The following is a 12436-nucleotide window of genomic DNA, read 5'->3' as shown; positions in this document are numbered from 1 at the left end:
AAGTTTAAAAGACAGTCCTCCTTTCTTTTGGTAAATGGTTCATATACAACATGAAATCAAGCTCTACTTTATTAAAAAAAACTGAGTATTTTTAACAACAAAAATATATATGTTTGTATTTCTCTTTTTTAAAAAGACATTTAATAACAATAAGTCAGAGGACAGGATTTAACCCTCAACTCCCCACCCTGCCAAGCTGTCTACATGGCACAGATACATTAAGGCAAAGGCTCCTGGAGAGGCATGTCCGCCTCGGCAGTGGGCTGGGGACGTGAGGGGAACACACTCCGCTCCTGCAGGGCTCCTTTAGAAAGCCTTCTCCCTCATGTTCACCAAGCCATCCTGCATCCCGAAGTAGACCCTCTCCGCCATGCTGATGAACAGGCCCGTGTCCACCACACCTGGGATCATTTTGATAGCCGTGTTCACTTCACTCCATTTGTGGACCCCGTCAAACTTCCAGTCCAGGATAAAATTCCCATTACAGTAAGTCCCCTACATACGAACCTTCAAGTTGCGAACTTTCAAAGATGCGAACGTGCATTCACATGTCCAATCACGCAAGTTAGTTCATGTGTCTGGCGTACGTTGTCACATGTGTGCATCCTCAGCAAGTTGTTGTACTTTTGTGTACTTTACTGTACAGTACTGTTGCTATGCAACATGAGGAGGTCTTACTAATGAAGACCTGGTGGAATTGGAGGCCCAGAGAAAGGACAAAGAGAGACAAGAGGAAGAAGTAACTAAAGAACCGAAGAGATTCAGGATGCAAGAAATGACAAGGGGATTTTCTCTCTTTAAGGAGGCACTGTTAGTTTTTGAAGCACAGGACGCGAACGTAGAAAGGTTCACGAAGGTTGCAGCTGCCGTTCAGGATGCAAGCCACTGCTACCGTGTCATCTATGATGAGGAAAAAAGAGCTGCTACCCAGACGTCACTGGATCATTTTTTCAAGAGGGTAGATAGAATTGAATCCAGCAAGGAACCAGAACCTGTGCCATCGACATCAGGCATGAGAGAAATGGCAGCTTACCCTCCGTCTCCTACTGCTGACGACCCTTCAGCTCTACCGTTTCCCACCTCCTCTCCCCCTCCTCCAGTCAGTAACTCTTCTCGCCTGTTCACTCGATGCAGCCCCTGTATGCCAGCTGTTGTACTGTACTACTGTACTTTTCAAGGTACTGTACTGTAAGATTAAAAATGTTTTCTTTAATTTTTGTGTTTGTTTTTTATGTATTATTTATATGAAAGGATTATAAACCTATTACAATACAGTACTATATAGCCGATTGTGTTAATTGGTACCTAGGCTAACTTTGTTGGACTTATGAACAAATTGGACATATGAATGAGTACTCAGAACGGAACTCATTCGCATGTAGGGGATTCACTGTTATCCATCACCAAGGGATCTGCCTTGTTGATGGCCATTCGAAGTTCAATCATGCCCCCAAACTTCTGGGTCACAGCTCGGCTCACTGGGACATAGGCCATCAGGATGACCTTGATGGGCGTTCCCCTTGTGCCACTGATTCCCTGAGGTTCTTTGAATCTTTCCTGAAATCGGTGATCACGATGAAGCAACTGGCATTGCTAGCCACAATTTTCTCCTGAGTCAGGCAGCCTCTACTGCCCTTGATGAGATTGAGATCAACATCTTCCTCATCAGCATCATCGACGGTGAGGTCAGTCTCTGGGTGTCGGACCAGGTCACCGAGAGTTCAGCCATACTGCAGGATGAGCTGACGGGCCTGGAAGGAAGTGGGAATACAGACGGGGTTCAGAGTCTCTTGTTTCACCCTTTCAGCTATTTGCTGCACAGCGTGGACAACTGTAGAACCACTCCCAATTTCCAGCACTTGGTTATTCTTCACATGGTTCTCCACCGCTGCGCGGCCTGACAGCTTCTTGGCCTCTTCAGCCTTGGACATGATGGAGGGGGCCAGGCAGATGCTGTTAGCATCCCCGCTGCCAGTACTTGTCTAGACCAGCAGTTCTTAACTCAGGCTGCACATTAGAAATACCTGGGGAGCTTTTTAACATACACCAGCGCCTAGACCCCATCCACAGAGATTTTAACTAAATTGGTCCAGGTAAACCCAAGCATAACTAATTTTAGAAGCTCCCCCAAGTGATTCTAATGTGCAAACTGGGTGATCCACTGGGTTAACCACAGCCATCTGAGACCCTCAGAACAGGGGCTGAATCTCGAGCGCAGTACGACTTATAACATGGGGCTCACGGGAAACCCTCACTGAACGAATGGATGAGTGAATGAATGGCAGGGAAGAACTTCTGCTCCAACCCTGTCAACCCCCAGTCTGCACCGTGCACCGTCCTGAGTGTGGTTCCTCCCTCCTCTCTGTTCTCCCTTCTCTACTGAGTGCTGCACTTAACCACCCTCAGTGGACCACGTCCATGAGCCAGCTGGACCCTCCTAGGTGAGCAGACTTCCTACTTCTCCAGCAGCTGCTGTGCTGGACACCCCAGTCCCACTCTTTCCTGGTAGCTGGCCTAGTCGGAGAAGGAGATAACTCACCTCTTGTGCCTTAGTTAAAGCCCCTGCCCAGTATGACGGGAGAGCAGTGGGAGGGGTAGGCTTCCATGTGCTTCCTCTTCTGCATTCAGGCCCAATCCCAAAATGGACTCCCAAGTATTCAGTGGCAGAGTGCCTGGCCTAACTAACAAGCAACCACAGACAAAATGTTCACTTCTCCTGCCCAGGTGTAAAAAATGTGTCTTATCTGATTCCTTGGACAAACGGGAGTCTGAGAAATGACCCTGTTGATGTCACCAGAATGAGTCAGTGGTAAATACATGCCCAGAGATAACATCATCCAGTATCCTACCCTCTGATTCTGGCTTCCATCTCGCATCTGAAATTGCTCGTTCAAAGGTCACCTACAGGGCCAGCTTCAGCAGCCTGCAACCTGTGCAGTCCCACAGGGCCTCACACCCTGCATTCAGAAGGGCCCTGCACCTGGTTTTACGATGTGCTGTTTGTTGTTGTCGTCTTGAAATTCTTAACAGTTTTGAACAAAGGCGCCCCACATTTTCATTTTGCACTGGGCCCTCACTTCTTGTCCGATCCTGGTCACCCATAGTCTCTTACAAAATCCAGCAAGGTTCTCCTTCTCAGAAAGGTCTCCACAGCGTATGACCTCAGTCTCCTTTGTGCAAATCTCTGTGACACCCAGTCTTCTGTTCCCTTCCTTTACATTAAGAAAGGGTGGTGTTGGGCTTCCCTGGTGGCACAGTGGTTGAGAGTCCACCTGCCGATGCAGGGGACACGGGTTCGTGCCCCGGTCTGGGAAGATCCCGCATGCCGCGGAGCGGCTGGGCCTGTGAGCCATGGCTGCTGGGCCTGCGCGTCCGGAGCCTGTGCTCCGCAACGGGAGAGGCCACAACAGTGAGAGGCCCGCGTACCAAAAAAAAAAAAAAAAAGAAAGGGTGGTGTGATGGGGTGGCATGGCTGCAAATGATGGTAGGGCTCAAAAGGCCCTGGGGAATAAGTCGTACAAGCCCTCCTTGGCTCCCGGGCCTGAAGGAGAGTTAACAGTACCAACTTGGGAGCTCAAGGCCCCAGCAAACGTAAGAGAATCTGAGTCAGCTCCAATCCAGAACAGAAAATCAGCGTGAAAACTTGTAGATGACCGTATTGGACTTCAGAAACCTTGAAGAACCCCTTCCAACTCCTTGAGGGGCCGTCTACCAACAGTGCAGAGAACTAAGGCAGTGCCCCCTGCCAGGCAAGGAGATCGGGCACCCTGTGAGGAGCCAGGAGATGAGGTCCTCTGCAGAGAGAGAGACAAGTTTCCCAAGGAAAAGGCTGAGGAAAGTTTGTTCACCATGGAAGAAGGTGCACGGTAGGAGGGCAGAAGGGGAGTATGGAGCTGAAGGGAGATGAGCTCAGGGGACCGTGGATGTGAGAGGGGGCCCACCCCAGTTCTGCACCCCAGGCCTGCCAAGCAGGGATCCTTCTGCTCAGCCAGGCTCTGGGCACAGGGTAGAGGTTCTAAGAGGCCGAGTTTCAGCCCCGGCTGGGAGAGGAAGGATGGAGGATAGTATGTCAAGGCCTTGGAAGGGGAACCTGAGGCAGGGAATGGAATTGGGGCCCAGTCTTCCCAAGGCAGAGTTCATCAGGGTCTGGGATCTGCCCTCTCTTGGCATCGCCTGGCCAGGCCATGGCTCAGGTATCTGACACCTGGGGCCTGGAGTCACATGCCAGGAAACCCAACACTCTTGGGCCCCAGCCCCCAACTTCCAGCAGCTACAAGCAAGCGTGCAAGGCTTCTGGAGGAGGAAGCGGGTCTCCAGAGCCGAGCAGCAGGGAGGCTACTTCCGGGGGGACGGCAGCACAGGAGAAGGCTCTCCCACCAACAGGGGTGAGAGGCTGGGAGGAGGAAGGAGAGGACAGGGAGGAAGAGTGGGACGGAGAGGAGAAAGCCGGGATGGGCGGGGGGCTGACGTTCCGGGAGAAAGGGTGACCGGGTACAGGAGCCGGGGCCTGAATCACCTAGCCTAGCTGGATGCTGCAAAGCCCTGTTGCTGATCGGGCCCTCTGGTGCCTACCTGGCCTACCTGGCAGCCATCCAGGTAGGCTGGCAGGAAAAGCCTGTATTCCAATGAAGGAAATCAATACATGAGCAGAAGCAGACACTGAGAAGCCCCCAGACCCAGAACGACCAATAGGGCTCTGGACCAAGAGACTTCATAGATTAGCCTTCCAGAATCAAAGAGACTCTAGAAGAGTCTCAGGCCCAGGGGACCCTCTACCCAAAGGGCCCAATAAGGAGTCTTGGACCCCAAAGAAGCAAAAAAACCACCCAGGCCTGAGAGAGCTCCCAAAGGAGAGGCCCCGGCCCAAAAGGAATCCACAGGGGGACTTCAGGAAGAGAATGCTGGCCGTGGGAATGGAATTCTCTTGACCCATTCTTCATTTATGGGGTTTTTTCTTCCCCAGATCCTACTCCACTCCAGGACTATGCCAATCTGTGGCCATGCTCCCACCAGCTGGTCACCTCCTGTCCCTGCTGCTGGTGATAGGCACAGGGGGTACTGTGCCCAGCCCCCGGCTGGCTCCCCAGGGCTGCTACGTGGCAGAAGAAGCTGGGGAGCTGACATTCCGCTGCAGCCAGGCAGGCCTGAGGGCTGTGCCCACCGGCATCCCTAACGACACCCGCAAGCTCTACCTGGATGCCAACTGGCTGGCGTCCGTACCGGCTGGGGCCTTCCAGCACCTGTCTGTCCTGGAGGAGCTGGATCTATCCCATAATGTCCTTGCCCACCTCTCAGGGGCCGCTTTCCAGGGCCTGGAGGGCACGCTGCGCCACCTTGACCTCTCTGCCAACCAGCTGGCCTCGGTGCCCGTGGAGGCCTTTGTGGGGCTGCAGATCCAAGTGAACCTGTCTGCCAACCCGTGGCGCTGCGACTGTGCCCTCCAGGAGGTGCTTCGGCAGGTGAGGCTGGCACCAGGCACTGGGACGGGCATCGTCTGTGGCCCGGGAGCCCGATCAGACCTCGTGGGGCAGGAGTTCCTGCCGCTGGTCGGGGAGGAAGAGCTGTGTGGGACGGGGCGGGGCGGGGCCCGGCACAGCACCGACGTGGCCCTGCTGGTCACCATGGGGGGCTGGCTGGTGCTGGTGGTGGCTTATCTGGCCCAGTACGTGTGGCAGAACCGGGATGGGACCCGACGTCCCCTCAAGCGGGCCCCCGCGCTACCTGTGCACTCTGAGGACTCCTCTACCCTCAGCACAGCGGTCTGATGACCAGGGCTACTCCTCCGGCCCTGCACCCCACACCCCTGCTCCTACGCCCTCTCCTCTCCTCCGACCCCTTCTGCCTCCTCTGCAGCCCCTTCCCATCCCCCAATTCCACCTCCTTCCTCCTCTGTCTCCCCAAAACACCTGATCTCTCTCACTCCACCAACACCATCTTTGGTGCCTGGGAGTTTTGATGCTGACTCTGGGTCTGGATTGTGCTAGACTCAGAGACTCAGAGACCCAGAGCTTCTGAGTCCACAGTGATGGGGGGACCCCAGAACAGAGAATGAAGGTAGACGGTCACGTATGCCAACTTGGAGGTAGGAGCAGGCAGCTAGAGAGCGTGGCGGAGGTGACCTCAAAGCCTGTGCTATATGGATGTTTGAACTGACTGTGCAAGAATGAGGGGGGCTTTGGGCAGAAGAGAAAGGCCCCCAGCTGAAAGCTGGTGGACCAAGATGAAGAAGATGTAAAACAACTTGGAATGTCTGGGCAGCGGCAAGACATATCTGGGGGCTGGAGAAGAGGGCGCGTAGAGGGGCGAGGGGATGGTGGGACCAGGCTGGCAGTGAGGTCAGAAAGGACCCCATGGGCTCTTCCTCTCTTCTCCCGCTGCCTCTGCCGAAAAGCCCCCCTCCCCGCCCCCTGCCCCATGCTTCTTGCCTCTCTCACGGCCCCAGGCTCCTCTCCCTGTACCTTCTATTGTGACCCCCTGGCGTAGGGTTCCCTGCTTCCTTTTCCAGAGATTCCCTATCTCTCTGCTCTCTCCTTTTTACCCAGAAGGGCTTCCTGAACACTTTCCCTTAGGGGAGAAGAAGTTTCTGCTCTGCCTGAGCTGGGGATGAGTCACTAGAGAGCTGGAAGGGAGGTGGGGAGGTTTCCCATCCCCAGAACGTCACTGGACAATTCAATAAAGCCCCTTTATTAATGCCCCGATCTCTTTCTTATCATTCAGTTTATTGAACACATGTGGCCCCGCAGTGAGGCGTGGGAGGGTGTTGAGATCTTCTCCGCTACCTCCACCACCCCTTTGGTGCGGGTGCTCCCGCTGGGCTGGGTGCCAGCTCCTCTCTCCCATGCTACCTCCCAGCTCCTGACACCAGAGTCTGTCTGCCAGGCATGCCAGGGCCTATGCATTAATGATGATGGAATGGAAGAAGGATGGGGAGTGGGAGGGGACATGGAGGGAAGACAACAAGGGAGGAGGGAAGGAGGCAAAGCCCAGGCATCCGCCTCCAGGCTGCTCGGGGTGCCCGGGAAGCACAGGAAGAGGGAGCGGGGACTCTCTGAGCAGTCTGTTCCTGTTCTCAGCGGGAGTCTGAGCAGGGGGTAGGGAGAAACTAGATGTGCCCAAAGTTAGTAACAGAATTCCTGGGCAGAGACCAGGTTGGCTGAAGGAGGGGGCCATATGAGACATCCCTATCACCAAATAGGCTTTTCAAGGGACACAAAGGGGCCAACACTCCCTGTCCCTTGCCCCTGTGAGGGTGATTCATCATGTGGCTTCCATGGAGGAAACAGCCTAGTTTCAGCTTTGGGAAAGCTCTCGGGAACCCTAGTAGAAACTGAAGATAAGAACCACTGAACCAGGGTTCCACCCAACTTATGGCAGAGCCTGGGGCAGACTAGGAGGCCACTCAAGGAGTGGCAAAGAGGAATCCGTCACCCCCCCCTCGTCCCTCCGACCCATCCTGACTTCCCTGCCTCCTTTCCAGCCCTGGCCCCTCCCCTCTCGATCCCTGAGGCTCTTCCCACCACTCCAACGCTGAGCTTCCTCACCTCATCCAGGAATCCTCAACTTGACTCATCTCAGAAGAACATGGGACAGCCCCCCATCTTCTCTTCTCAGGAGACACGGGCCTCCCTCATTTCCAGAGGTGCTCAGGGATGGAGTAAAGAACTTGGATGTGGGAAGTTTCAGGCTGTACCTTTGACCGTCCACCCAGCCACATCCTGGCCTGGGCCTTAGAATCCTGGCCCCATCCCTATCAGACCCTCCATCTCTCCCTCCCCTGCCACTCTCAGAATCTGTCCCACTCTGCTCACCCACCCCCTTCTGGAATCAGGCTGGGACTCATCTCCCTAGGTTCTGGGAAATAGATTGTGGAGATCCATCGGGGTGGGAGGGTGGGGGTCGGGTGGGGCCCCGTGTCCCTATCGTTGATGCCCATTCCTGGAGGCTCATTCAACTCCCTGTCATCCTGAGCAGTGGAGATAGCATCTCTAAGGTCTGCAGAGAGTGGGTTCCCCTACCGTCACCCCTAACCCCAATGCTCAGAGGTAAGTTCAGGATGGGAAAGGATCCAGGGAGGGAAGCTTTGCTTGGAGCCCAGATCAGGAGGGGGCCTGGAGCCCTGGATAATAAACATCCCACCAGTTACATTATGGCTCTCCTCTGGCTCAAATTTCTTTCCCTCTCTGGAGCTAGGACAGGAGGGAAAGGAGAGGGAGGACACGTGGGGCAGAAGATGGGGGTGGGCAGGGTGGGGAGGTGGCAGACAGGTGCTTCACTGGCTCTCCTCCCCAGGGAGAGACCTCTTCACCCGAGCCAGTTGGGGTCTCTGAGGCAGAACTTGGTGCGAAGGGGGTGTCCAACGCAGTAACTTCGGCTCAGCCCATCACAGGAGACTGGGCAAAGTGGGGCCACCACAGACTCAGAGAAGCTCCTGCTAGGACAACAGTTACTGAACCATCAGCACCCTGGCCTCTGGGTTGTGCTTGTTCTCTGGGCAGGCAGGAAGGGGTGGCATAAGTGGTTTCAGCCCCATCCTTATCTCTGCCGGAGACCAGTGATCATAGGACCAGTGTTCCGAGACGCCACGTGGGCCCTGGCAAGGCAGCTGGATGGCCTCGTTTTTGTTGCCTGCTTCTGGCCCCTCTGCCTGGTACAGAGGAAGGGGGGACATGTTATGTCAAGACCAACCTCTCCCATCGGGATGTGCTGGAATCCGCCTGCCAATGCAGGAGACACGGGTTCGAGCCCTGGTCCGGGAAGATCCCACATGACGCGGAGCAGCTAAGCCCATGCGCCACAACTACTGAGCCTGTGCTCTAGAGCCTGTGAGCCACAACTACTGAGCCTGTGCTCTAGAGCCCATGGGCCACAACTACTGAGCCCGCGTGCTACAACTACTGAAGCCCATGCGCCTAGAGCCCGTGCTCTGCCACGAGAGAAGCCACTGCAATGAGAAGCCCGCGCACCGCAACGAAGCGTAGCCCCCGCTCGTGGCAACTAGAGAAAGCCCGTGCGCAGCAACGAAGACCCAACACAGCCAAAAAAAAAAAAAAAGGCTGCCAGCTACCAAGAGAGCCCAGCAACATGCCTGGTCCAGCTCTGATGCAAGAACCCAGGAAGGCAGATCCCGGCTTGTCATCCATGGGCAGCACCCTGGAGCCGGTGGTCTGTGGGTGGGGGTGGGAGGAGAGGAGAGTCCCTCACTCAGCCCTTCCACCACCAGCTTCTGGAGCAGCAGAGAAAGCAGATGCTGCCCTCAGGGAGCCCCAGTCTGAGGAGGAGAGCTATGACCCTATCTCTCAGGGAACCCCCAGACTAATGGAAGAAAGAGGGTCCTTTGTCTTTGGGGAACTCTGATACTGGTGAGACCAAGACATGCCCCAGACACAGAGACTGAAGCACCTACAAAGCCTAGTTATCTACTAAAGGAAGTGGAGAGAGAACAAACCGAGTACAAGGGAGCTGAGGGAGGCAGTTAAGAAGCAGTGCCCCACCCTTCCTGTCCTGGGCTCCTTTGCAGACATTCCAAGTGCAACCCTGAAAGAGGGGTGTCAGTATCAAAACCAGGAGAACCCGGGCAGCTTCTTCCAAGTACCTCCCCCATTAGACTATGAGGAGTCCCAACCAAAAACCGTTTCCCCTCGTTTCTCTGGGGCCCTGTTATCAGCAACCTCGGTTGCCTGTAAGGCATGATTTCCCAAACCAGGAAGGCAGAAAACCAAGCAGACAGAGCTAGGCGTCTGAGCTGCCAAAGCGGATGCCACCACAAGTCCACTGGCTCGTTCAACAAACATTTATTGAGTTACTACTACATACCAGGCGCTGCAGGTTCAAAGATGAGGAAATTGTGGTGCCCATCCTTGGAAGACCTGGCAGTTAGTGATGACAGCCCGGGCGACAGAGGTGTGCGCAGGGGCCACGTGAGCCCAGAAGGGGCATCTAAAGCAAAGGCTCAGGTACTTTGTTCACAGGAGCACTCACTCAGAACCCATTTATTTTGCCTATTTCTTTCAATCGTATTTTACACAGAGTTCTAATAATTTTGGAACTATTGTTTCCTTGATGCAACAGGTTAGAAGCAGTATATTTGAAGTAGGAAAAAAGTTCACTACAGATAGAATAACAGCAGGGTGTATCAACAGCCTGACAGCAGGGAGAGACATTACTATAAGTATTTTTAAGAACTCAAAAAGCAATGCAGGGCTTCCCTGGTGGCGCAGTGGTTGAGAGTCCGCCTGCCAACGCAGGGGACACGGGTTCGTACCCCGGTCTGGGAGGATCCCACATGCTGCAGAGCGGCTGGGCCCGTGAGCCATGGCCACTGAGCCTGAGCTCAGTGCTCCGTAACGGGAGAGGCCACAACAGTGAGAGGCCCGCGTACCACACACACACAAAAAAAGCAATGCAGTAGGGCCCTGTAATGTCTTCTTTTTTAAAATTTATTTTATTGAAGTATAGTTGACTTACAATGTTTTGATAGTTTCTGGTATACAGCAAAGTGATTCAGTTATACATGTATATACATTCTTTTTCGTTTTTAAATATTTATTTACTTATTTATTTGGCTGTGCTGGGTCTTAGTTGCAGCACACGGGATCTTTTTAGTTGCAGCATGCAGGATCTTTAGTTGTGGCATGCAAACTTAGTTGCGGCATGTAAGATCTAGTTCGCTGACCAGGGATGAAAGCCAGGCCCCCTGCATTTGGAGCATGGAGTCTTAGCCACTGGACCACCAAGGAAGTACCTACATTGTTTTCCATATTCTTTGCCATCATGGTTTATTACAGGATACTGAATATAGTTTCCTGTGCTATACAGTAAGTTGTTTATCTATTTTATATATAATAGTTTGCATCTGCTAATCCCAAACTCCTGATGCATCTCTCCCCCACCCCTCCTCCTCCTTGGCAACCACAAGTCTGTTCTCTATGTCTGTGAGTCTGTTTTTGTTTTGGAGATAAGTTCATTTGTGTCATATTTTAGATTCCACATATAAGTGATATCATATGATATTTGTCTTTCTCTTTCTGACTTAGTACAATAATCTCTAGGTCCATCCATTTTGCAGCAAATGGCATTATTTCATTTCATTCTTTTTTATGGCCGAGTACTATTCCACTGTATATATGTACCACATCTTCTTTAGCCATTCATCTATTGATGGACATTGAGGTTGTTTCCATGTCTTGGCTATTGTAAATAGTGCTGCAATAAACATTGGGGTTCATGTATCTCTTCAAATTACAGTTTTCTTCAGGTATATGCCCAGGAGTGGGATTGCAGGATCATATGGCAACTCTATTTTTAGTTTTTTGAGGAACTCCGTACTGTTTTCCATAGTGGTTGCACCAATTTACATGTAGTGTCTTCTAAATGACCCTGTGTGGACAAATTATTCTCCCCGCCTCTAAGGGGCCTATGGATGTTGGCAAAATGCATAATATTAATCTCACTGACTTTGAGTTACCTGCAAAAAAGGTCAAATCTTGGAGTGTCCACTTTCAGGGACAGGGAGCCGGTGATGCATTTGAGAAAGTTTCCCTCCTATCAGGGCAGAAGTAAATAATGCAGAACGACTACTGGAAAAATGCTTGTTCTACCAGGGCTGCCTCCTTGTTCCTTCCTCCACGGGACCAAGATCTGCCCTGAGGCTGTGCAGAGCAGCCCAGTCTCTCCTGGAAACGACAGCCCTTTGAATGGGTGAAGATGGCTCTCCAGCACCTGATTCAGCACATCATGGCCCTTCTCTGTTCTTGTCTCTCTGTCCCCGATTAATGTCCCACAATCACCACCACACCCACACACCTGCCTAGGTCCCTGGAAAATCCAGCTTATCTCCTCCCAGTCACAATACTCATTTCTGCAGTTAAGATGATTACTCTCTTCCTCTTTTAGAATGTTTAAAAAAAAATCAAAAGGGCTTCCCTGGTGGCGCAGTGGTTGAGAGTCCGCCTGCCGATGAAGGGGACGCAGGCTCGTGCCCCGGTCCGGGAGGATCCCACGTGCCGCGGAGCGGCTGGGCCCGTGAGCCATGGTCGCTGAGGCTGCACGTCCGGAGCCTGTGCTCCGCAACGGGAGAGGCCACAACAATGAGAGGACAGCGTACCGCAAAACAAAAACAAAAACTCAAGTCCTCACACTAAAACTAATGTCTGAAGTCAGCACTCAATTTTCATTCATTTTAGGGGTCAGGGCAATTTATCATGCAGAGTCAAGCCATCAGGGAAGGTTCTCTCAAAGGATGTATGGGAACAAGCACAATGGCATGGTGTCTGTCCTGGAGAACAAAGAAAAGACTCCAAGATCACCAAGACTGCAGTCGCAGGGCTCCTGGTGAATATCTCTGTCACAGTCAGCAGCAAATGTCAAAATTCCATGGACATCCAAAACCTCAGCATTGTGAATGATCTGGAAAACCTAAGAAGGGGTGAACTGCTGA

The 12436-nt window shown here is 52.8% G+C and overlaps 1 protein-coding gene and 1 pseudogene across 2 annotated transcripts; one reads left to right on the top strand and one right to left on the bottom strand.

Moving 5' to 3' along the window:
• Positions 1-306: 306 nt before the first annotated feature.
• Positions 307-3102, bottom strand: LOC308607079 (ribose-5-phosphate isomerase-like; annotated as a pseudogene). Its single transcript has 3 exons — positions 3052-3102; positions 1405-1982; positions 307-495 (listed from the first exon to the last, which is right to left on the bottom strand). The product of its transcript is annotated as a ribose-5-phosphate isomerase-like (transcript).
• A 1856-nt stretch (positions 3103-4958) lies between these two features.
• LRRC3C (leucine rich repeat containing 3C) lies at positions 4959-5765 on the top strand (the record flags this gene model as incomplete). Its single annotated transcript, XM_081217971.1, has 1 exon — positions 4959-5765. The coding sequence occupies exon 1, from the start codon at positions 5001-5003 to the stop codon at positions 5763-5765; it is 765 nt and encodes a 254-aa protein (XP_081074097.1). The 5' UTR covers positions 4959-5000.
• Between the last annotated feature and the right edge of the window lie 6671 nt (positions 5766-12436).

The sequence above is a fragment of the Mesoplodon bidens genome, assembly GCF_964165515.1.
Source record: "Mesoplodon bidens genome assembly, chromosome: 19".
NCBI classification, from domain to species: domain Eukaryota; kingdom Metazoa; phylum Chordata; class Mammalia; order Artiodactyla; family Ziphiidae; genus Mesoplodon; species Mesoplodon bidens.
This window is presented reverse-complemented; position numbering and strand designations above follow the sequence as displayed.